The 26,371-nt window shown below is 41.3% G+C and overlaps 1 protein-coding gene and 1 non-coding gene across 2 annotated transcripts; both read right to left on the reverse strand.

Annotated features, from left to right (window-relative positions):
• Nucleotides 1-201: 201 nt before the first annotated feature.
• On the reverse strand, nt 202-24,508 carry MAGT1 (magnesium transporter 1). The gene is made up of 10 exons (XM_039489131.1): nt 24,296-24,508; nt 23,001-23,170; nt 21,496-21,613; nt 19,468-19,608; nt 18,781-18,921; nt 16,901-16,990; nt 9,600-9,663; nt 6,622-6,696; nt 3,533-3,623; nt 202-2,107 (listed from the first exon to the last, which is right to left on the reverse strand). The coding sequence occupies exons 1-10, from the start codon at nt 24,473-24,475 to the stop codon at nt 2,092-2,094; spliced, it is 1,086 nt and encodes a 361-aa protein (XP_039345065.1). The 5' UTR covers nt 24,476-24,508; the 3' UTR covers nt 202-2,091.
• Nucleotides 24,509-26,230: 1,722 nt separating this feature from the next.
• Nucleotides 26,231-26,348, reverse strand: TRNAL-CAA. Its single transcript has 2 exons — nt 26,311-26,348; nt 26,231-26,276 (listed from the first exon to the last, which is right to left on the reverse strand). It is a non-coding gene; the product is annotated as a tRNA-Leu (tRNA).
• Nucleotides 26,349-26,371: the final 23 nt, after the last annotated feature.

The raw sequence follows: 26,371 nt of genomic DNA on the forward strand, positions 1-26,371 counted from the left end.
GTCATATTTTGGGACTATTTTCTGTCCTAGTCCAGTAGACCCCAGACAGTTTATCTAGTCATACTGCTGACAAAAAGTCTATTAGGTCAATGTACCAGAGTGAGAAAAATTAACTTCATTTTCAAAAGGAATCACAATTTTCTATTTTATTAATAGAATATTTTATAATGTATGTTTAAATTTCAGACACAAGAATAAGGATCAGACTGTAAAACATTTTATTGAAAGTTGTCCAAAATCCAATCATGTGATTATCTGTGCCACTAAGGCTCATCATTCTGAGCTGTACAAAAACATATCTTAATATTTAAATTGAACCATTACCAAAAGACTAGATTAGTGTAGTTAAGGCACTTGAGATGTAAGTTAATGTAGCAAACTTGCATAACAGTAACATTCTAGTTTGAATGAAGTAGTTATTTCTCATCTACTCTTCAGTCTAAAGAAAACTTCCATATCCCTTTCCCCTTTGGGAGAGGAAAGAGGACAGGAGGTGAGAAATTACCTATTTATAACATCCTCCATGACAAACTACCTCCAAACATTTGTCCTGCCCTGCAGCAGGTAGAACTATCTAGTCAAGCTGCAAGAGTTCCCACTAGTACAGGTGCTGGAATTCCTAGTCATGTCCCATTCTTAAGACTATTTGGGCTGAGGCACAAGAAGTCAAGTCTCCTCCTTCTTAGGGATGGAATGGAGAAGGAAGTGTCTCAGGGGCACACTATGCTTGTTAGCGGAAATAAGAGCAGAAAATAAAGCAGAAAGGGTTACTATAAGACTAAGAGAATCTCCACTGGGATAGTAATGTTTATCCTAGGATCATACCTGTATCCCCCCACCCAATCTCCCTAATAAGTGAGGCTGAAGGAAACTAGAACAAGTTAAAGGAGGTGGCAAGTCACAGTTCCAAGTGATAATGACTGAAAGTGCTGGCATGTCTGCTGGTTTGACAGGATTCTGAGAATATTTTTAAACCACACTTAGGATCCCTCTGCTTTATCAGCTGAAACTGGTTCTTTTGGGCTATTTTTCAGATTAGTTTTTCCACAATCAACTATTTAGAAGGAAGAAAAGGCTAAGAACATTCCTGACCTTGGGCTATGTAGACTGGACTCACGGTGCCAGCATATATTGCGTACAGGGGAGTTTCTGTGTTAGGCAGTCAAAGAGAGTCCTCACTGGCCAATTAGTAACAGGGCAATGTGTTCAGAGGGGAAGGGGGGATTTCCCAGACCTATTAGACAGCTCAGGATAGCAGAGACTGCAACAAACTGTGGTCATTTTATTAAAAAAAAAAAAAATCAGTGTCTTTTTGATGATGGGGAGTGTTGAGCATTGAGAGGAAAAAAAAATCAATATGAAAGCACTCTAGATAACTTAATTCAAGATTCCACATGCATTCACCAGTGCGATATGTTGATAACTTCCCCTTACTCTGTGTGGGTAATCAGTTGCACTGCACTGCAGTTAAACACAAGAGATTCAAGATGAGGAACTGTAAGATCTGTACATTTGCCACTGGAGGCTGGAGAGTGTTCCAGAAAAAAGGAAGAGGTTTCCAGGTACATGCTGAATTTAGCCCCCTCATTCATGAAAGGGTATGACCCAGGCATCAGAGTTATGAAAAAAAGTAAAGGAAAAATGCCAGCGAGAGCAGCAACGGGTAGACAGGAAAGAGAATGCAATAAAAAAATAAAAATAAAAAAAAAATACACCCCCCACAGACCTTTCAGGGAGCAGGAAAAATGGGGCAAACAAATTATCAAACTGAATGTAAGTACTGTTTCTAGTTATTTCAAAGAAACACTAGTAGTCCATATTCTAAGTTTTTGAATTCCACTAGGTTTAAAGTAAAATGGTTTAACATGATGTAAAGCTCATGAAAAAAGACTGAATTTTAATACTCCATGTGACTTTCAGAGCATACTGCTTGTCATATTAAGGCACTACACATTTTCTTTGGTTCAGTGTTTAACTATCTCATTCGCTTTAAAGAGAGGTAGCATGAACCATACGCATTTAGCTCTTCAGTTCCATTACACGCAATTTCAGAGTTGACACCTTTCAAATGCTCCCAGTCTGTGGAATCCTTTAACTCATCAGGAAACTGCAACAAAACACAGGATATTTTTTGTAAAAGCACTGAATCAAAGAAAGAAATATGCTATTTAGTTCTCTAGACATTTTCATTCAGAATGATTAGGGGCATATGAGAGACCATAACATGACATGAACTGGGTTTGGTACAGCTGAGGTGGAAGTAGTTGGGGAGAAGTCCCTTTACAGCAAGTCCTGCAGTAATTCATATGTTACGTTGATTGGCTCTGGAGGGAACCACATCCATCCCTCCTGGGCTACAAAGTTGATTAACATACAAAGCTCATTGATGGTAGGAGAGTTAAAAGCTGAAAATGTGGGGGTTCTGACAGTCTCCTTCCACATCAGTCACTAGAAAGAGCCGTGATCCAACTCTGTCCGTTGCTCTGGAAGCACGCCCTCATTAGTTCCAAAACACACTATGGGTTTTAATAGAATTTTTTTTTGAAACAACGATTGCCCTGCCCTGGCAGCGAGATGAAAATATCAGCCTACAGAAGCAAGGGCAAATCATAAACTAGCAACAGAAGAGGTGGTCAATGGGAGCTGGCTTCCTAACTCCCATTTGTACCTTTAAAATTTTTTCCCCCAAAAGGATAAAATAGTTACAAAATCAAAACCTGGTGTTATATAGAGTCCTACTGATTAGGACTTCAGCCCCTCAAAAAGTGTACTAGATGCTCCATATAACAAATGCAGAGACACAGACAGCTTTGAAGAGCTCAGCCCAAGAAATTTAGAACTCCGGGTAGACTGGGTTCCAAATCCCTTAAGCAGCTTTGGAAAAAAAAAAAACAAAAAAAACCTCATCTCTAATGAGGTAACGATTAAGAAAGAGGTTATTTGGAAAAAAATCTAGGAAAAAAGCTTTAAGGTCATCAAATGCTTCACTCCTATTACCGAATTTATGGCGAGTAATGACATGTGGCATGAAAAATGTTTAATACTAAGTAATCTTTGGGTTCTTACTTACTCCATACCTGTCAGAATATAAAAAGTACCATAGCACTTTTTCTTTTGTTTTGAATAGGATAGAGGAAATAGTGACTGTAACGATTGACCACAAAAGTTTCTGGTCATTACTGCAATCAACTAGCTTTTATGCCTCCTGAAAACGCTTTTCAGGACAACTTGTTTTCCATTTTCCTTCTGAAGTGGATTTCAGGCAAAGTAGTGTTTTTTATAGTCACCCACTTTTGTCAAAAAACTATTGGGAAGGGAAACCCCAATCAGAATGAATGTAAGGTAACAGTTTATTCATTTTTGGTTACATTGTAAACCGTGCAAGTAGCACCCCTATATGGTTATAAAATCTCAATGCTTTATGCCACTGTACCTTTATTTACTACAATACTCTGTTCTAATCAATGTAATATAGCTATATCAAACACCTATGTATTAAAGCACAACAATTTAAGTAGCAAAAAAGCCATACCTGTATGGGTAGCCATGGTATTTAGATCTGAAGACAGAGAGCAGCCAGCTGAAGAATAATACCACCAGGCCAACACCAGCTACACACATTACTGTAGATAAGAGTGCAGAATAAAACGATCAGACAGATAAGTCCCCCCTGAAAACACTACTATGGATAAGGTTTTAAAAATGCTCAACAATAGCTAAATTGCCACCTGCTACACTCTATGGGAATTTAACTGTGGATGTCAACAGGAGCAGGATTAGGTGATTGCTGAGTCCCTTTGAAAAATCCCACCCTGCGATGCTGGCAGACCAGGTGCTAGCTCTTGCCAAGGCTTTAGGCCTCAGCCGAGCACTGACAAATTCACTGCTGGAAACCAGTCTGTTTTCTCCTGTGTGTTAGTATGGTTAAGATGGGTATCGAACTTACAACCAGGTGTTTAGACTTTATGAAATGCTTGTAAATTGCTGCGTGCATTAATCTCACTTATATCTTTATCACATGCTATTAGGTAATATTTAAGTTTTTGCTTTGCAACTGTAAAAAAAAAAAAAATGTTTCCTCTGAAACTGAGCCCAGTCAGAAGGAATTGTCTCCTGTCCATCAAGAGGGCCCCATCAAAACTAAATGGGCCATTGTGGGATATCACAATACAAAGACTTTGGCTATGTCTACACAGCGTACCTTACAACGGTGTGACTGTGCTGCTGCGGCCGTGCTGGCGTAAGGTGCGCTGTGGCCGCTCTTTATCTCCCAGCGACAAAATAAAACCACCCCCAATGAGGGGCGGTAGCTCTGTCAACAGGAGTGTGGCTCCCGACGACAAATTTGTTGCTAAAATTTGTGGTTCGGTCGGGGGGGGGGGGGAAGAAGAGAGTGTTGGGTGTTTTTTCACACCCAAGTGATAAAAATTTTAGCGACAAAAGTTCAGTGTAGACATAGCCTTTATTAATTGCCCCTTCCATCCTTGAAGAGGCTACATGCAAAAGGGCTCGTCCCATCAGCTTGAATTTGGGAAGAAGGAAACAAATAGCTGAGAAGAAAATTTTTCATCTCTTTTGCTGTTTGGACTCTCACAGGGCCAGAGATATGAAACAGAAACAGAGATCTGCAAGGTCAACCTGGGTTAGTCCTAAAAGACATTCAGAGCTGACAAATTATAACAACTCTGTCACCTTTTGAAACCATGCACTGCAACTCCCTTGTTTATGTGTGTTTGCCTGCTTTCACCTTGTAATAATTCTCTCATTTCTCTTCTTAGTTGATACATCCTTAGATAGTTTACTATAGGATTGGCTACAAGCATTGTCTTTGGTGTGAGACATAAGGTACAAATTGACTTGGCTCTAGGAGCAACCTGAGTATTTTTTAATCTTTGGTGTATAGCAACCACCTATCACTTAGTCCAGCTCGCCTGGTGGCAAGATAGACTGGAATGCCCAATGTGACTGTGACTCCATGGTAAGACTTATAGTGCTTTAGGAGTTCACACTTGTTACTGGGTTGGTGAAATCTCATTATAGAACATATAACCAGTTTGGGGTCTTTGCCCTGCTTCTTGACAGTCTGCCCTGAGGTTGGCACTCATGGTAGTGAGCCACTCCAGACAGTGTTGATAATACAGATCCAGTATAGAAAAGTAAGCCCCTCCATCTCTTTTAATTAACAAATACTACATAGCACTTATAAAAGTCCATATAACCCAGAGTGCCGTTTTTTCTCTCCTGCACCTCACTAAGCTCCTCCAAATGCTTCTGTAGAAACACAAGTTCACCTCTTTCAGGATGTACTATGCACAACAGTACAATTGGGCAGAAGAAAGCATCTCTCTCTCTCACACACATTATGGAGCAGCAGAATAGGGGAAGGTAATTCCATCCCTAGTTGGGAAGTAGCAGGGCAAAGGAGACAAAGGCTGGTGTCAATAACTCCCTGCTCCCATCCAAGGGCTGAGTGTGCAGGGGGAGTTTGAGCAGAATTAACTGTTGCAGATAAATGAGAGGAGCTAGTGCACAGCCAAATAAGAGTTCTTGCACATTATAATATAGAAGGTTGTGGTTGGGTCAGCGTATACTTTTCTGCTGAACCAACCGCCATGAACTGTAGAGAAGGAAATGTGCAAAACACTTCTATAAAACAGACAACGCAGGCCATATACAAGCATTTTAAAAAAACTAAAAGGTGACAGTGTCCCTTTAAGAAGCAGCCCACAAATAAGTGTTTGAGAACCTCTGTGATAAGCCATAACTGCCACAATCTATTGGGTTAATAATCTGTGAACTGACAATAGACTGAAAGAACATTAGTCAGCTGAGTTACACGAACCAAATGTATATAATGTTACTTGAGGTGTACATGCATTATCAGGTACTAAAATAGATCTGTGGAATGTGACAAGGTAAAGGCACCGCAGCGTGTAAAGGATTAGCAGGTCGCTGCCTCTTACATTGCTATTCAGGATGAAGTATAAACGGAAGGGGAAGGTGAGTCAAAGAAGAACGCTGTATCTTCTCCCCTCCTGGCTGGTTAAAGCAAGGAAAGCCTCTGAGGAAATGTTGCCCAGTGTTTTCCAGCTGATTTGCTCTCTGTTTCATGATAATTTTGTGCATAATAAACAAACAAATAAACCCTGAGGAAAGGACTTTTCTTGGATAGTGACTTGTCTGGATTTTTAGTTAAAGGCCATCTTATCAGATCAAATATATATTTGATAACCTGGAGCTACCCTAGTGCTCATCCCTCCATTATGAGTTTAATAGTTGAGCTTTTATTTTTTAGTAGTCTCTCACAGAGAAACGAGATAATTGTTCAATACTATCTTGCTTCTCTCCTTGTGTTCCAAGTCCGCTCCAACAATTGTCTGAATAAAAGATGGAATGTGAAATAACTTTTAATTTTATTGTTTTGCTAGATTTCAACACTGAAGGAGGAATTAAATGCAGAGAACCTAAACACTTTGGGGGGGAAAAACCAAAAACGAGCTAATAAGAGTGCCAGCACTGCAGTAAACCATCACACTGGAAATGTTTCCTGAATGCATCTTCCCTTGATGGAGATTCAATTAAGCAACAAAATGCACTGCTTGCATTAAAAGTAGTACTTACTTTTTCTTTTCCCCACATCCATATCAGAGGTAGCAGCTTCATGCAGGAGTACCATTCCTAAAGTAACACCACCATCTGCAAAAGCTGTTTAAGGCTAAACTGACAGAGACACCATGTATTTTATTTTGAAATTTAATAAATCCATTCCATCACAATCACATATGTGGCACATACAAAACTTATTCGAAAGATTAAAGACTCCCCAGCCAAGATAGACACGGTAGAAAAATTACAACTAACATGCAGTAATGGTAATATTATTCCAGGAAACACAGAAGAGCAAAAACCAGGAAAATGTCAGGGATCTGTTTAAATGCACTAGCTACAAATCCTAATTAGACTAAGCAAGCTTGGGGGGGGGGGGGGGGGAAAAACACACTTTTCCTCAGAAAGAGGGAGGTATGAATTAAGACCTTGCCTCTAATTCATATTGGTCTACCTTGTTCACCTTCCCATTCCTGATGAGAAGTGATTCTCAAAAACTTGTCCATGTTATTTTAAACTTCAGTTGGCCTAACAAGATGATAGTTAATATATTTCTCAGTTTTTGTTTAATTTGACAGATACCAGGCACAAACAGCAAAGTCTGGACTTTTCTGTTTTTCAGTTTGAACTATTATTCACCAGTAAAGACGTTGCTAAAATTAAGGTCAGAATTATAAGCTGGTTATGCTGTATTTGACCATAAGGAAATCTGACATAGTGAAACTCTATACGCAACAAAACAGAATGCAAGCCCTACATACTTTAATTGCATTGTAATATGTACATTTCAGACCTAATCCTGCTCCCACTGAAAAAGAAAGGGTTTTTATCATTTACTTCAATGGGAGCAATATAGATCCTTCGATTCCAGCTGAAATGACTCTTCAGTTAGTGAAGCTACATGAAAAAAATTACAATTATTAAATGATTCTACCAAACTGTGCCTTTTTTGAAGAGCTTTAATGATTAGAAAATTTGGTAGGGGGACTGGAGACACACAAAGTGAAAGCACTTTAAAGCCCCCCAATTTGTTTTAACATTTTGTCATTGCAATCTGCTTGACAACTCTTGATAGGTGGAATTTGACTAGATTCAGAACCAACAGAAGAGAGTAATAATAACTAAAAAAGGAAAGAAAGAAATTCCCTCTGCCCTAAACTGGTCTTTATGGCAACACTTTTGCCTTTAAAAAAAAAAAAATCCTCTCTCTCATGCTGTTCAATAAATGCACTGAAATTTGGAAACCCTTTCAAAACACGGAGTCACAAAACTCTATCACCAACTTAAAACAAATCAGAATAAATCAAAAGTGCAGTGAAAGAAAACAAAGATTCCTGGTGCTTTGTATCAAACTTAACATTAATTTCTTCATTCACCTGAATTGACAAGTTATATTGTGGCTACACTATATTGTGACTACACTGTAATATTGTAAAGAGACAAAAGACTAAGCCTGAAATAAAAAGACTCGGGGGGAGGAGGGATAATTCGCAGAAGACCCATTTTGGAGCCTGATGAAACTGGATACCAGCTAAGAATTACAAGGTCAACTGTAGTTTTTGTTTTTAAACTAAGAATGTGAAACAATGAGAAAGTTAATGCAATTTTAAGTTTTGTATCATTTATATAATGTGTACCTCCAAAATGCTTAGAAGAATTAAACAACAAAATGGAAAGGAATTGGTGGTGGGTGGGTTGAAAATGCAGTCTATCTTTTTTCAGATGAGAAGAGAGCTTGAGGTGGAGACACCCTAGAAAGTCTGCTCCAGATGGCACCAGCTAAAAGAGAGGGGCTCATGCACCGGTTACCTTACTACAGGAAAGGGAAAGAGAAGGGAATTTTGTACTAGATCTTGAAATGATTCAGTAGATGTGGAGCCAGTGCACTAGCTTGATGTTATTATGGTACATTTTCTGCTCTTTGTACTTTGAAAATGCAGGCAGGGGTATCTGAAGAGCAAGGACTTTGAGGCTGTAGAGAAGGTTGTTGCTATAGAAAAGGTGAGGAGACAAATCACCTGGACAAAGATTTCAGTAAGGAGATAAGGTAGTGGCATACAGAAGTGATGTGGAGGTAGGAATTGGTGGATTTACAGAAACACAAAAGATCCTTGAGGAGGAAAGTTCAGAAACAAGGACAACTAAGGTTACCAACAGTGGAAGGAAAAAAATTGCACATCTGAGCTGAGGAAAAATAGGAGAGAGAAGTTGAATTGGAAGATATTGAATTAGAAGAAAAACTTTAAAACATAGGTGAAGGCAGTGGTGACAAAGCTGTAAGTTTACTCTGTCAAGACAGGAAAACAAAAGGTGTGAAACAATAGCATAATAGCTAAGGTTAAGATAATAATAGGATAACTTAGAAGTGTGCAGTGGCCCATGAACTAAGCATCTATGGGATTCCATTGGAGAGGAAGTCTTAATACAGAGGAAAGAATCCACCAACAGAGAGAGAAAGAATGATGAGTTCTGCTTCCACCTACCTATTGCCAGACACCAATACAGGCTGTCTCAAAGAATGCAGTGGTCCACAGCTTCATTTAAGGGCATACTGAGTCCCAGGAGAAAGAGAAGAGAACGGCTCTTCTAGTCAGGGCCGGCTCCAGGCACCAGCAAAGGAAGCAGGTGCTTGGGGCGGCCAATGGAAAGGGGCGGCACATCCGGGTCTTCGGCGGCAATTTGGCAGCGGGTCCCTCACTCCCTCTTGGAGGGAAGGAACCGCTGCCGAATTGCCGCCAAGGAATGAAGTGCCGCTGATCACGACTTTTTTTTTGGGGGGGGGGGGGGCGCTTCGCTGCTTGGGGTGGCAAAAAAGCTGGAGCCGGCCCTGACGACAGTAACCTAATCCTGTTGAACTGACAGATTGTGGGCATAAGGAAATGTTGGCTGTTGGCATATTATAAAGGCACTACTCCTGTAGTGAAGAGAGAAGGTATAGGTTTGGCAGAAAATTAAATTGCCATCAGATGTGTATATTTTATTATAAAGGATACTAAACAGTAGAACAATGTGCGTTTCAGCCACAAATTGGGCTTGGCTGCTTCCATGGATATAGTTCTGTAAAAGACAAAATTCAATTAAGAAAGAAACTTTGGAGTTTAAAGTAATTAGTAATGGATATAAAACCTGGGGCTAGATTCTGTGTTCTCTCTCTCAGGAACAGAGCACAGGAGAGGTGTCCCAGGAGTAGCGGGGACAAAAGTGGTGTTATGCAACCTTTGCACCATCCAGATATTGGGCTGCTGCAGGGCCAAAACCCTCTTTCAAGCGTATGGTAGAGCATAGCCCCAGGGCTCTTAACCTACAGAAGTGTTACCTGGCCTGCCCTGCTGCCCAGATTCCCTTTAGTGCACTGCAGAGTACTACAAACATGCCTTCTCCTGCCCTTGCCCCGCACCACCCTCCACCCCCACTTCCCCAATTAGTTCTCTTCCTCTCCCTGTTTGCTGGGTAATGTGAAGATGAGTAGCATGAACTCACATACATCACAACCCTATGTGATGAGAATTCTCCTCCAGCACCTTGTGGGCCCTACATATTGGGCCCCAGAATGAAGCACTTAAGATCGTCCCAGGATAAAAAGGGGAAATAAACATAAGAACATAAGAACATAAGAAAGGCCGTACCGGGTCAGACCAAAGGTCCATCTAGCCCAGTATCTGTCTACCGACAGTGGCCAATGCCAGGTGCCCCTGAGGGAGTGAACCTAACAGGCAATGATCAAGTGATCTCTCTCCTGCCATCCATCTCCATCCTCTGACGAACAGAGGCTAGGGACACCATTCTTACCCATCCTGGCTAATAGCTATTTATGGACTTAGCCACCATGAATTTATCCAGTCCCCTTTTAAACATTGTTATAGTCCTAGCCTTCACAACCTCCTCAGGTAAGGAGTTCCACAAGTTGACTGTGCGCTGCGTGAAGAAGAACTTCCTTTTATTTGTTTTAAACCTGCTGCCTATTAATTTCATTTGGTGACCCCTAGTTCTTGTATTATGGGAATAAGTAAATAACTTTTCCTTATCCACTTTCTCAACATCACTCATGATTTTATATACCTCTATCATGTCCCCCCTTAGTCTCCTCTTTCCCAAACTGAAGAGTCCTAGCCTCTTTAATCTTTCCTCATATGGGACCCTCTCTAAACCCCTAATCATTTTAGTTGCTCTTTTCTGAACCTTTTCTAGTGCTAGAATATCTTTTTTGAGGTGAGGAGACCACATCTGTACACAGTATTCGAGATGTGGGCGTACCATGGATTTATATAAGGGCAATAATATATTCTCAGTCTTATTCTCTATCCCCTTTTAATTATTCCTAACATCCTGTTTGCTTTTTGACCGCCTCTGCACACTGCGTGACATCTTCAGAGAACTATCCACGATAACTCCAAGATCTTTTCCTGACTCGTTGTAGCTAAATTAGCCCCCATCATGTTGTATGTATAGTTGGGGTTATTTTTTCCAATGTGCATTACTTTACATTTATCCACATTAAATTTCATTTGCCATTTTGTTGCCCAATCACTTAGTTTTGTGAGATCTTTTGAAGTTCTTCACAATCTGCTTTGGTCTTAACTATCTTGAGTAGTTTAGTGTCATCTGCAAACTTTGCCACCTCACTGTTTACCCTTTCTCCAGATCATTTATGAATAAATTGAATAGGATTGGTCCTAGGACTGACCCTTGGGGAACACCACTAGTTACCCCTCTCCATTCTGAGAATTTACCATTAATTCCTACCCTTTGTTCCCTGTCCTTTAACCAGTTCTCAATCCATGAAAGGACCTTCCTTTATCCCATGACAGCTTAATTTACGTAAGAGCCTTTGGTGAGGACCTTGTCAAAGGCTTTCTGGAAATCTAATTACACTATGTCTACCGGATCCACCTTGTCCACATGTTTGTTGACCTCTTCAAAGAACTCTAATAGATTAGTAAGACACGATTTCCCTTTACAGAAACCATGTTGACTATTGCTCAAGAGTTTATGTTTTTCTATGTGTCTGACAATTTTATTCTTTACTATTGTTTCAACTAATTTGCCCGGTACCGACGTTAGACTTACCGGTCTGTAATTGCCAGGATCACCCCTAGAGCCCTTTTTAAATATTGGCGTTACATTAGCTAACTTCCAGTCATTGGGTACCGAAGCCGATTTAAAGGACAGGTTACAAACCTTGGTTAATAGTTCCGCAACTTCACATTTGAGTTCTTTCAGAACTCTTGGGTGAATGCCATCTGGTCCCGGTGACTTGTTAATGTTGAGTTTATCAATTAATTCCAAAACCTCCTCTAGTGACACTTCAATCTGTGACAGTTCCTCAGATTTGTCACCTACAAAAGCCAGCTCAGGTTTGGGAATCTCCCTAACATCCTCAGCCGTGAAGACTGAAGCAAAGAATCCATTTAGTTTCTCTGCAATGACTTGATCATCTTTAAGTGCTCCTTTTGTATTTTCATCGTCAAGGGGCCCCACTGGTTGTTTAGCAGGCTTCCTGCTTCTGATGTACTTAAAAAACATTTTGTTATTACCTTTGGAGTTTTTGGCTAGCCGTTCTTCAAACTCCTCTTTGGCTTTTCTTATTACACTCTTGCACTTAAGTTGGCAGTGTTTGTGCTCCTTTCTATTTGCCTCACTGGGATTTGACTTCCACTTTTTAAAGGAAGTCTTTTTATCTCTCACTGCTTCTTTTACATGGTTGTTAAGCCACGGTGGCTCTTTTTTAGTTCTTTTACTGTTTTTCTTAATTTGGGGTATACATTGAAGTTGGGCCTCTATTATGGTGTCTTTAAAAAGGGCCCATGCAACTTGCAGGGATTTCACTTTAGTCACTGTACCTTTTAACTTTTGTCTAACTAACCCCTCATTTTTGTATAGTTCCCCTTTTGAAATTAAAGGCCACAGTGTTGGGCAGTTGAGATGTTCTTCCCACCACAGGGATGTTGAATGCTATTGTATTATGGTCACTATTTCCAAGCGGTCCTGCTATAGTTACCTCTTGGACCAGCTCCTGCGCTCCACTCAGGATTAAATCTAGAGTCGCCTCTCCTTGTGGGTTCTCGCACCAGCTGCTCCATGAAGCAGTCATTTAAAGTATTGAGAAATTTTATCTCTGCATTTCGTCCTGAAGTGAAATGTTCCCAGTCAATATGGGGATAATTGAAATCCCCCACTATTATTGGGTTCTTAATTTTGATAGCCTCTCTAATTTACCTTAGCATTTCATCATCACTATTACTGTCCTGGTCAGGTGGTCGATAATAGATCCCTACTGTTATATTTTTACTAGAGCATGAAATTTCTATCCATAGAGACTCTATGGAACCTGTGGATTCGCCTAAGATTTTTACTTCATTTGAATCTACACTTTCTTTAACATATAGTGCCACTCCTCCCCCTGCACGGCCTGTTCTGTCCTTCCGATATATTTTGTACCCCGGAATGATTGTGTCCCACTGATTGGTCTCAGTCCACCAGGTTTCTGTGATGCCTATTATATCTATATCCTCCTTTATCACAAGGCACTCTAGTTCACCCATCTTATTATTTAGACTTCTGGCATTTGTGTACAAGCACTTTAAAAACTTGTCCCTGTTTATTAGCCTGCCTTTTTCTGATGTGCCAGATTCTTTTTTATGTGATTGTTTATCATCTGATCCGGCCCTTACATTATACTTCTCATTCCTCTGCTCCTGACTATAACCTGGAGATTCTCTATCATCAGACTCTCCCCTAAGAGAAGTCTGTGTCCGATCCACACGCTCCTCTGCAGCAGTCAGCTTTCCCCCATCTCCTAGTTTAAAAACTGCTCTACAACCTTTTTAATGTTTAGTGCCAGCAGTAACCAAAGAAACCAAAAGAAAGTTACCAATGGGAAAAGTTAAGAACAGAATGAAGAATAAAGCTAAAGTCTAAACAAAATTTTTTTTTTATTATGTTGAAAAAAAATATCTGCCACATGTGCCCTTGAGAAAGAGATAAACAGAAAGCAATAGCAAAACACAGGAAATGCTGGTAAGAAAAACATTAAAAATGAAAATTATTTTCACTCAATGTAGCTTAGACAATAAACTATTCAGCATGGCTTGTTTGTTTTTAAAAGTTTGCAAACTGAATAAGTTAACAAACAAACAGTTTAGACTATACGGAGAATAAAATTTTACTGCTAGTCAGTTACATTTGGAAAGCTTTGCGTATGTGGGGTTATGTTAGATCCCAGCACAACAACGTTTTTGACAGTAGCTCAGCAATGCTTTATAACGCTCAGAGAATTAAAAATGAACGTGGTTTGAAAGCGTATGTGTCTGTCTAGGTAAAGATCAAGATATGCTGCAGGAATATTTTCACATTTTACTCACAGGTTAATAGAAAGATTTTTGAAGCAGCATTCATGTCAGTGTCTATATCTGGGGCACAGGCATCTCAAGAGATGTCGCACGCCCAGTACAACTGAGAAGCACTTGAGGTGCATCTTGCTATGCAAGGCAGAACTGAAGAGGACAAGACAGGCTAATCTAACTTTTTATTAAGTCATAGGATTAAATTCTTATAAAATTCAGTAAAACATCACCAAAGAGAACAAAAGCATGTCTGAATACATACAAATAGAAATAATGGTTTTACATACTAGTTACTGGGTATGTGGGGGAGGTGAGGAGAGAAGAGCTGCTGAACATGTTTAAAAAAAAAAAAAAAAAGGAAGGCCAGGTTCTGGGAGGCAATAAAACTGTTTAACACAGAGAACCTGAAAGCAGCAGAAGAAAGCTCCTTAAAAGTCCAACTGCTGTCACGTCTCCCACTGCCCGGAGATATCTTAGATTCATTTTTTAAGACGTGTGTATGGAAGTGACAGAGTAGAGCAGCGGAGGGCATATGAGAGATGGAATTAAAATGTATGGCGTCGAGACAAAAGAGAAGGGTTTGAGATAAAAAGTCAATTAAAAAAAAGCCAATTCGGTTAAAATAACGCACCCCCACTGTCTAAGCAGAGTGCAACTGTTGCGCTTCCTCTAAAATAGATTAATAACAAGAATATATTCTGGAAGAAAGTGGTTAGCAAAATATCTATAAAATGTAATTTCAAGTTTGGAAGTAGAAAATAAAACAGGTATCATTTCTGACTCACCAAACATGTAACACGATAATTGGTACTTATCTACCCTAAACAGCGATGAGCTCCCAAAATCCTAAGAACCGGTTCCCTACTGGGTCCTCGGCGGTTCGGCAGCAGGGGGGGGTCTTCACTCGGTCTGGGTTTTCGGCAGCAGGTCCTTCACCCAGAGCGAGTGAAGGACCCGCCGCCGAAGTGACCCAGAAGACCCGGTATGGAACTGCGTGGTAAGTACAAGCCCCACATGCCTGTCTCCCCCCTGCCACCCACCCATCTGGCCCCAACCCACATCCTGCCCCTAACTGTCCCTCTCAGAACCCACAACCCACCACCCTCTCCCAAGACCCCCCACCCTCACTGCCCCCCAGGACCCCACCCCCCACCCAACTCGCCCTGCTCCCTGTCACCTGACTGCTCCAACTCCATCCACCACCACCCCGACAGACCCCCGGGACTCCCATGCCTACCCAATCCCCATTCCCCATCCCCTGACCGCCCCCCCCATAACCTCCAGCCGCTCCCTATCCCTTATCCAACCTCTCCTCCCAGCCCCGGCTGGCCCCCTTACCATGCCGCTGTGTAAGGATGTCGCGCAGCCGCTGGAGCTTGCAGCCCCACCCCCTTACCCAGAGGTGAAAGTAAGCCGGTGTGCCAAACCGGGGTGGCCTGGCTTCCCCAGGGGGCAATTTAAAGGGCCTGGGGCTCCCAGCAGGGAGTAAGTAAGCTGGTGGGGCAGACCGGGCGGCGCAGCTGCAGCATGTTCCAGCGGGCTAGGCCGGGTGGCACGGCCGCAGCTTGCTCCGGCAGGCCGGCGATGTGGCCACAGCCTGCTCTAGGGGCAGGGCCAAGCGGCACGGCTGCAGCCTGCCAGCCCCGGAGATGCAGCTGCTTCAGAGGCTGGGGGGAGAGCAGCGTGCCCAGAAGCAGAGAGACTCTGGCCCCGCCTCTTCCCTTCTGTCTCTGCTGGCTGTGCTGCCTCTCCTTGCTCCCTCTGCTGGGAGAAGGGGCTGTGTCCCACCTCTCCCTCTCTATACCCATTCATAAGCCAACCCCCTTCTCTGGTGCTTCGCTTTTTTACTAAAAAATTCACCTTATGAACGAGTATATACGATAATTCTTTTTTGTATCTTCACTTAGCTTTTGATATGTCTACAGCGACAAACCGAAGCCTCCTCTTAAAGTGCAGCATACCTGAAACTAAGAAGTCCCTCAGCATTTAAAAAAAATAAAATAAAATAAATGGAACTATAGACAATGTAGTGCCCTCTTATGAACTGGCTTTCCCTGCTCCTGATATAGGGTTCTGTCTAGACCATTCCCTTTTTAGTATTAGCTATTACATGCAATCTAGTCATGAATTAGAGTGAATTATCGTATCGAGTTGAACAGGGCATGTCATCTGGCTGGTCAAAATGATCATTCTTAGTCTGATTAGTGACTACATGTCTAGTTTTATTTGTATGTATTTTATTGCACACAAGAGAAACAGCTACAAAAGACAAAACACTTAAAATGAACCAGACATTAAGCAGCCTTTGTTCTTGGGTCATAGGGTTAATACCACCATTCTTGTGGCACTGACGCTAAATTATAAGGCACTACAGCAAATAGCAGTCTTGTTTGTAATGAAGTTCAAACCAATTAGTATATACTGTCACATTTACTCTAAGTACTAACAACTATGTAGTAAACTTGACTGGCAAATCCTGACTTCATTGCTTTGTGATAACATCCAAAATATTAATCATAATCTATGGATTTAGAGGGACCCGCATCTGGTCCTATCATTCTTTTGGCTAAGAAAGAGGAGGAGGAAACATGACCTCCATAATATGAAGGTCATGTTTCCTCCTCCTTCTTAGCCAAAAGAGTGATAGGACCAGATGTGGGTCCCTCTAAATCCATGCTGAAGCCCTGAGGAGCTTTCTGTTCACACATTTTACTCTCAAGGCTATTCTTTCATGATCCCTATACTTCTGGCAAAGTACAGATAGGTATTCCTTCTAAGCCAGTTAATACAACTCCTCAAATTTGCCCACTGACTGCTCTAGAGCTCCTTCTATAGCATTCCTACTCTTGCTGACTCAGGCAGCGAAAAGTCAGAAACAAAACTTGCATCCTGGATTTTGTGTTTTTTAACATGGATCTTTTCACTGTAATCCTACAAAGATAAAGACTTACCACTTGTCCTGTATGGGGATTCTTATGAGCATATGGTGGCCCTCTGATATGGTTCCACATTTGGCCTGATGTCATTGCTAGCACAAAACACTAGAAAGGAAGAAAGGAACAACATAAGACAAATTAGTATGGACCTCATACGTGTCTCTATTCAGTTTTCATCTTTGCAATTCACTTTACCCCAGAATGCACAGATGTTGGTGTTGCCTTATACTACGCATAGCACAGCATCTATTATTAATTGATAATGTTTTCTCACAGTTTGAGCTGAAAAGCTTGCAATCAAGTACTACTACCAGACAGCCAAGAAGGAAAGCTACATGACCCTCATCTTCACTTTAACCAAAGGTATGGACTTTTCCTTCCAGAAGTCATGTCATGTCTTTCAAAATTCATCCTCACTTAAACCTGAAAGTCTGTGGCACAACTAACCCTTTATGTAAAATATTAATACTGTAGTACTATAATCTGCAAAAGCAACAAAGAATCCTGTGGCACCTTATAGACTAACAGACGTTCTGCAGCATGAGCTTTCGTGGGTGAATACCCACTTCTTCAGATGCAAGTGGTGGAAATTTCCAGGGGCAGGTTTATATATGCAAGCAAGAAGCAAGCTAGAGATATTTCCACCACTTGCATCTGAAGAAGTGGGTATTCACCCACGAAAGCTCATGCTGCAGAACGTCTGTTAGTCTATAAGGTGCCACAGGATTCTTTGTTGCTTTTACAGATCCAGACTAACACGGCTACCCCTCTGATACTATAATCTGCATTACACTGAACTCTTGGTCCCAGTACTTCTGGATTTTGCCATTATGATCAAAAGACTCTTTACAGCGTTCTACGTTCTAGCCAAGATGTCCTCTCTTCTTAGAGGAGCAATAAGCTCACATTTCAAGGAACACTGGATTTGCCAAACTAGATCAGACCACTGTCCCATCAAGTCTGGTATCAACTAATAGCAAATAAAACCACACCAAAGCCACATAGCAAGAAAAAGATTCTTTCCGATCTTCTGAATGCTATCAACATATGTCCTAACATATAACATTTGACTGACTGTATCTTGAATAACTTCAAACACTGTTGGTCATAAAATTATTCAGCCCTTTTTATAAATCCATCACTTGTTCCAATACTTAGGACTTTGAGCTGAAATTCCAGAGGCCAAATAGCAAATGTTTGAGTCTAAAGCAGGGGTTGGCAACCTTTTGGAAGTGGTGTGCTAAGTCTTCATTTATTCACTCTAAGTTAAGGTTTCGCGTGCTGGTAATACATTTTAACGTTTTTAGAAGGGCTCTTTCTATAAGTCTATAATATATAACTAAACTATTGTTGTATATAAAGTAAATAAGGTTTTTAAAATGTTTATGCAGCTTCATTTAAAATTAAATTAAAATGCAGAGCCCCCCAGACCGGTGGCCAGGACCCAGGCAGTGTGAGTGCCATTGAAAAAATCAGCTCACGTGCCACCTTCGGCAAATGTGCCATAGGTTGCCTACCCCTGGCCTAAAGCCTGTATTTTAATATCCTGAAAAATGAGTTTTACTGAAATAGGATCTGATTATCCCTAGCCTAAGTATAAACTGGGTAAAAAACTCATTTTAAATAAAATTTACAATAATAATGAATGTGGAGGGATGTGGCATGTGGACTGGCCTCATCTGTTTGGTTTCAAATGCTCTCCTAAATTGCTCATGTTCAGCTTACACTGAGGTCAGTGGGAGAATCTGGTTTATAATAAGCCCAGCTGAAGGAAAAAGGTTATTTGTTTCACCACGCAGGAGAGGTAACAAAGCAAATGCAATATTTCCTTCCTTTTAAATTCAAATCTGGATCAAGTTGAACAGGGAGAGGTTAAAAAAAGTAATTTTGCTTACCAAAGCAGCAAAAGCCCAGCCAGTTTTGTTATAGAGAAAATCCAGGTTGCTTCTCCGTAAGTACACAAGGCCACCAATGACCGCCAGCAGCAGACCCAACATCAAGGGACCAGCATAATTTGGAGGTCTTATCACTCGAATCTATGGAAGCACAAAAGGTTATGTTAAAAAAATTCTTTTTTTAAAAAAACATAATGAATATGGAGAAATAAAACCATATCAGCATACAAAACACACCAACTTAATATTTCTTAAATAATTTTAACTGTAGTTCAGAAATTAATACTTTTTCTCTTTTGTTTCAATAACACATATTATGGAGCAAAATCTGTTAGGCCATATTTAATAATCTGCCTGTGATTATAAAAATAAATCTGTTTTATTATTGAGGTGGATGATGCTTTTACTTGTGGGTGAACCCACATAAGTTTGTAAAGTGATTTGGAATCATTCTAGATAGAGAGCATTAAATAAATGTAAAATATTATGATGTGGCATGTAAAAAAAGCTACCTGTTTTTAAAAGATACTTCATCTATAAAGCTCAGCTAGACACAGCGGGGCTTAGGACCTGCTTTGAGTAGCCAATTAAAATATTTTTCCTTAACCATATTGTATATCTGGCAAACAGATTCTCCACAGCTAGATTTACATCACAGAAAGGAAATGAAAGTCTATCTGTACTTACATTGACATCAGTCCTATCAGCTATCCAGCGAGCAAGTTGTTCGGCCGCAAAACCTCGCACCTGCAGCTCATATGTGTCACCCCTTTTAGGTTTCCCTTTAGCTGGGAAGTTAATGAAGGTTGGAGCTGAATTCATGTTTAGCTGCATTAAAAAGATTAATAAATAAAAATAGAAGTGAAGCATCAAAAATTAAGTAATTTAGCCATTTAAACTTTTCTTATTTTATTGCAAGTTTCTCATTCATATTTTGTCCTGTAGCTTATGCACGTAATTAAACAGAAGGGCTATTCATAAAATAGATCTAATGAGTATTTCAACAAAAAATGGTATAGTAACTGAAATGCTTTTTTCTCATAAAATGGTCTAGGATATGCAAAAAATCCATGACACAAAATTAAGTATACAGTACATTAGTCGGGCACATTCTTCTTGGATGCTCCATATCTTCTCTCTTCAGTATCCAGAATGTCCTGAGACACCCACAATTATTTGATACCCAATGCTAGCAATAATGCACATCTCAGAAAGCAGTTTGAGACTGGTTATTCTCCCATTAGGAATAACACAGCACCATTTAATCGAATATTCTCATGTCTTCAGTACTCACGTCTGTGGTTGGCAAAGAACTCAAAGAAGTCTGAACAGTTAATACATGTACCTGAAATCTGCTGATAAGTGAGATAAAGCTCCTGAGAGTTGTCTATATGTAAAGTACTATTCTTGCCCTTGCTCATAAAGGAAGGTCTTTGAGTCTTTGTATACAAGTATATCTATAAAGAAATCTACATAGTAGTATCTAGATTAAACATGTATTGGCATCAAAAGATAATCACATACATCTTAATGAATATTGATGAGCCTTCTTTTAATGTGTTCTAGCATATTCCTATAATGAAGCAGCTATTTCTGTCATAAAAGACCTGCATAACATTTCCAACAGCAAGGCTTCACCATGAACCCAAACCTTAGACAGGGTGTGTAAACCTTTCAGTGGCTCTGGGCTGAATTTTGCTTTTAGACTGAAACAATCATGGCACTCAAAGCTTGGCAAATCAGCTACAAAATCTGATTTTCCTTTTGAGTTGCTTCAACATGAAACTGAAATCACAGTTTTGTAAAGATCCAACTGTAAATCTCCAAGATCAAGAATTGATAATTCTCTGAAAACAAATTAACACAATTAGCTGCATTGTACAATGTACATTCTGGATCAAGTACTATCCTGAATAATAACTTGTATGATTGAGCTCCACAGGTTCCAAGTAACTTGAAAGAATGCAAGGAAGGTGGCATTTCTAGTTTCTTCTGATGATTTTGCACCTTCTTCAAAAACAGGTTGTGTGTCTTAAGAGACAGACCACAGATTGTTTGCCTATAACTAACATGGACTTTTATTTTTAGGAAAAAATGAAGTAAGTGGACATTTTAAAGAGTAATTTACTGTGCATTCCTAGTAACTTGTCACATTTCTGAAAATCAGATGGACATGAAAATATTTACAGTCAGTTAAAAAAAATCAATTTTCTGACACTGCTCTTTAAATGGGACACCAAGTTTCTTAAAAATACCTTCATAAGAAATTAAAAGGTTCTTCCCTCCCCACAACTTTAAGAGTTAGAAGTCTTTTGCAAGCTGACATAAACATTTAAATTAGTTCCAGTATTTTATAAGTCATTGAAATTCCATTATTACATTGAATGGCGTTACAGGAGTTAGACATAAAAGACCTAATCAGGTCATCCAGTCTATCACTCATGCCTATTCAGTACTGTTCCCTGCATATTATTAGTAGTTTGGCCTATTAGTGCTTCTGTCACATTAGCAAACAAATCTTGCATATTTCTCATGGATTGGAGGGTTGTTACAGTTTAAAAAAAAAATCTGTACAATTTTTATTTTGCAGCTGTTTCGATACAGATTGGCCAGCATCCCTCATTATGGTAATACTGTACCATATCTTTTGTATTGTAGATTTCTTTATCACTCTCCCCAACTAAAAATCACTTTAAAAAATGAAAAATAGATTACCATCTGAAATACATCTGAGCCTTCATCAAAATCCACCATGGCAAAAAAAACCTTATTGGTAAATGCACTGGAGTACCGCCAGGAGTTTGCCAGAATCTGGTATTCTTCATCAGCTTGCCTGAAAAAACATATAAAACCAGATGCTATACTCATGAGAGTATGTCAGAAACAGAGGGACCTGTGAACATACTTCCAGCTCTAACATCTCACTGGAAATAACATATCCCATCCCCACCAAAACTCTTTTTAAGTTAAGATTTTAAAACTAACAAGACATGTCATGCTTCACTGCTCATTCATACTGTTTTCAGCACTGGGCACATGGAGTTTTTTGTTTTTAAGATGGGGGTCAGATCTTCTGGATTGGTCAAGCTGCACTGGGCCCACAATCGGGAGGCAGGGTACATGCAAAGCTGATGCTCAAGGCTGTTCTTCATTGTGCACAGCTGCCTGTGTTCCAAGGTGCTGTTGTGACAGCTGAGAATCATCAGAATGCAGCAGAATTCAAGATGTGCCCTCTTCCCCCAGCATGCTGTACATGGAGGTGACCCAGAGATTCCCCCAACTAGTCATTAAAGCCTTCTTCAGAGTCCCTTTATATCTCTGGAGCAATGCAAAGTGCCAGAAGCAGAACCCATGAGCTGATACACTATACATGTAAATAAATACTCTAGATATGAGCAAAATCTCAAACCGCAAGACTCAACAGGAAACTCCAAAAAAAAGTGTTTAGCCATTCACCCAAAAAGATTAAAGTTAACCCTTTCATTTGTCCAAAAGCCTCCCTTTTTCATACTGCACAGCTGCAATTATTGCACACAGAGATCAGTATAGTTAATATGACTTTAGATCAGTGGTCCTCAACCTTTTTGTCTGGCGGGCGCCAGACGCAGGACCATGGTGGCGGTCAAGCATCCGCCGAAATGGCGCTGAATTTCGGTGTCGCCGCCTCTGGATGACGTTGCTTGTCGGCGGCAAGCAGCGTCATCCAGAGGTGTCGCCACCAAAATGCTGCCGAAATGCCGCCAAATTTTGGCGGATGCTCGACCACTGGGCAGGACGCGGGCGCATTTAGATGCCCCCGCGGGCGCCGCATTGGGGACCCCTGCTTCAGATGATCTGTGTATCTGCATATATAAGAGACTGCATTAGAAAAATACTCCTACAGTTTATTGTGTCTTAGTCTCTCCCACTCTGAATGAAACTGCTCAAATTCAAGAAAAAGGTACTGCAAAGTAGGAGGGTAAAACTTTTACCCTCTCAGAACATATGGCACTTTTTACAGTAACCATTAAATTTAAGTATCAGAGGGGTAGCCGTGTTACTCTGGATCTGTAAAAAGTGACAAAGAGTCCTGTGGCACCTTACAGACTAACAGATGTAGTCTGACGAAGTGGGTATTCACCCACAAATGCTTATGCTCCAATACGTCTGTTAGTCTATAAGGTGCCACAGGACTCTTTGTCATTAAATTTAAGTTCTTTAGAATTGAATTAAGTCCATACTTGCACACGGCACATTGTCTGTGAGGCTGAAGAGCAGTGAACATCACAACCACTGAGTAATTTCTTGGTGGTGCCTTTACAAGGCGACGAAACTTGTCTCCATTCATTCGGATAACGGCTCTTTTGCTGGCCCACTCCATCAGCTGGCTAACTTTTTCAGATAAAACCATCTAAAAAATAAAGACAAAAATGTTTATTTTAAAAACTGGACTGAACATTAAAGAGAGTCTGGTCTTTTGATACTCTGAACCATTAACAGTCTGATGATGACATTTCAGCAAGATGACTGAAATCCAAAAGAAGGCAAGACACACATTGTGTGGTCAGGTTGAGAGAGTTCACAGTTCTTTATTATAACAATGTTCAATGGGAGTTCTGAGTGTTCAGTACTTCCAAAAAATCAGGTCAAAAGCCAATGATCAGGCATTAATGTCCCAAGAAAACAGATCCTACTATTGTCCAGTAATGCCTACTGATTTAAATTAAATTATAGATTAGTGTTGGATCACTTCTTGTAACTGAAGAACATTACCCTGGTCAAAAAATAACTGCTCAGTTGCAATGATTTCTCTATTCCTGATACTGTTAATAGGCTCATTCTCTTTAGCTAATCCAGACAAAACCACACACACAAGTAGTGCAATCGTTTTCACACATAACAGCACGTATCGGCATGTAAACTTGGACACATTTTAGTGACAGCAACTACGTAAGGGCCACAATTCTTCCCTACCCATGACCACAGGGCCCAGCTCCCCACACTGCCCCCCCACTCCAGGCAATCCACAGGCGGGGGCCCGGCTCCCCACACTGCCCCCCCCGGGCGGAGGGCACCCCACAGGCGGGGGCCCGCCTCTCCACACTGCCCCCCCCACTCCAGGCAATCCACAGGCGGGGGCCCGGCTCCCCACACTGCCCCCCCCACTCCAGGCAATCCACAGGCGGGGGCCCGGCTCCCCACACTGCCCCCCCCCCCTCCAGGCAATCCACAGGCGGGGGCCCGGCTCCCCACACTGCCCCCCCGGGCAGAGGGCACCCCACAGGCGGGGGCCCGCCTCCCCACACTGCCCCCCCGGGCAGAGGGCACCCCACAGGCGGGGGCCCGCCTCCCCACACTGCCCCCCCCCGGGCGGAGGGCACCCCACAGGCGGGGGCCCGCCTCCCCAAGGCTGGGCAGCCCAAGGACATGGCCGGGTTCCCCCGGCGGAAGGTAGCCGGGCAGACTATGGCCCCTATAGTTCCGGGGACCCGGGCTGGTTTCTCCCTCAGCCCAGCTGGCGGCGGAGGGCCCTCACCTCCTTCCTCTTCTGTCCTGCAGCCCAGGGTCCCCCACCGGCCATCAGCACCACCAAGACTCCCAACATCAGCCCCCACAACGCCGCCATGTCCGCTCCTTCCACCGGCACCCGCCGCCTATTGGCCGGACGGCTACTCAGGCTCTTGCTCACGAGCAAGACTGACAAGCTACTTCCCATTCACATCCTTGGCTCTGGCTCGTTTTCTATTGGTCCAACGTCCTCATCCGTCAGCCAATCATAACGAGGCAAGCTGTTGTCGTTCCATTGGTTGTTTGATGAATTGGGAGGAGTCGGTTCGTAGGGAAAGGAGCAGAACCAGCAGTCGGATGCGGTGTAATAGGGACTGCAGGGTACAGCGGGGAGCTTGGCTGGGCCGGGTGTTGGAGTGCGATGAGCTGGGGCAGTAGTGCCACGGCGGGCAGTTCAATAATTGGAGCAAGGACAGCATTGCAGACAGGGCAGCACCACCAACGCAGAGAGGGGTGCCTCATCACAGTGTCATATGAATCTTAATTTGCTATCCTGGTGCAGCACCTCAGGATTGCATTTTCAGCATTACTGAGGACTAACAAGTACTTCTTTTCAGCTAAAAGTCCGTTTTCCAGATTGCTTTCCTTGGTTTCCATTTTTCTGAGCACGATTCATTACGTCATTGGTTCTCCATTTCCAAGCTTCTTTGCTCCACGGTTTATGGTGCAACTTTGAACTGTTTGCCCCTGCAATTCTTACTAGATTAACTTCTAACCATGTGCTTCAACGTCTATGAAAAGTCCATGAGATCTGAAGGCACCGACCCTCTGAAGGAGGATGGGTCTGTTAATACACAGAAGACAGTTTATACATTTATATTCGGTTAGACTGAGGGTAGCGGGAGCAACCAACAGGATGGCTGGATGCCGCTGTAGAAATACTGCATGCCGGGAGTATTATAATTAGGAAAATAATCTTTATAGTAGATCCTCAAATACCGAAGCATACCCCTCGCATGCAGCTACACAATCCTATATTCCTGTTCTGTGGTATTTATTTTAAAGTATAATCTTGATCCGTCAAGTTTTATTTCTTTTATGCTGTCATACTTTGTGCAGATTTGGACCCTCGTGCTGTAACTAGGTCTTCCTAAGAAGACCCTTGCACGCAAGTGGAGCCTCGTTGGCCTAAGCAGAGCAGCTTCCCGATCTGTGATCTTGATGGATCATAAAAACTGTCTGGAATATATCAGTATAGCTACAAGAAATCAATATCGATAGCATACATAGTTATACACAAATAGAGATTTACGTTATACATACAGGAACACATGTTCTTTCTGTAAAGACAGGCACGATTTCATATATATATATATATATATATATATATATATATATATATATATATATATCAAGCTAGCAATATCAAGAAAGAGATGGCATGGACTTCCATACCTATATCTTTCTCTCTATGATATAGGTATGGATTTAAATTCTCTCTTTCTCGAAATATTCTTACTGAGAGATTTTAATTCGGTAGCCATTACATATGCAAGAGTTTACGTGATTTAAGTATTTAAATATGTTCTTTATACTTATTATATGCACCCGTTTGTATAGCTATAAACTCTGATATTTCAGTCATATAACTACGTGTTTAATTTTACTCATATGCATATACATTTGGAAAATCAGACCCACAGGGATTTTACATCAATGATCAAGTTAGATCATTCTTATGAATCAGTTAAGAATATCACTGAATATATAATGTAAATCCGTGTCTTTATGTAGTATTTTTTATAATGTAAGTCCCTATTTAATGGGCGCCACAATCTATATTTATATGGCGAAAATTTCTGTCTGCGTGAGGTGATCCCGACCCTGCCGTGTAGTAAAACGCTTGCGCCGGTGCTTATTACAGTTAAACTCGGTGTTTTACACGGACAAGAAAAAAAAAATGTGTCAGAAGTGGGATTCGAACCCACGCCTCCATACGGAGACCAGAACACCCAGCCCTCGAGAGAGGAAGGCACTTTAAGCCTTGAGTCTGGCGCCTTAGACCACTCGGCCATCCTGACACTGTTGTTAACAGAGGCAGCTG

This window comes from Mauremys reevesii, linkage group 9 (assembly GCF_016161935.1).
Source record: "Mauremys reevesii isolate NIE-2019 linkage group 9, ASM1616193v1, whole genome shotgun sequence".
Classification (NCBI taxonomy): Eukaryota; Metazoa; Chordata; order Testudines; family Geoemydidae; genus Mauremys; species Mauremys reevesii.

Coding starts and splice junctions, on each gene's coding strand:
- MAGT1 (XM_039489131.1), bottom strand. CDS start 24,475: ATGGGAAGTAGCTTGTCAGTCTTGCTCGTGAGCAAGAGCCTGAGTAGC. Junction 18,922..19,467: donor CTGATAGGACTGATGTCAAT/GTAAGTACAGAT, acceptor GTGCTTCCATAG/ATTCGAGTGATAAGACCTCC. Junction 6,697..9,599: donor GCACATTGTTCTACTGTTTA/GTATCCTTTATA, acceptor CAGCTTTTGCAG/ATGGTGGTGTTACTTTAGGA.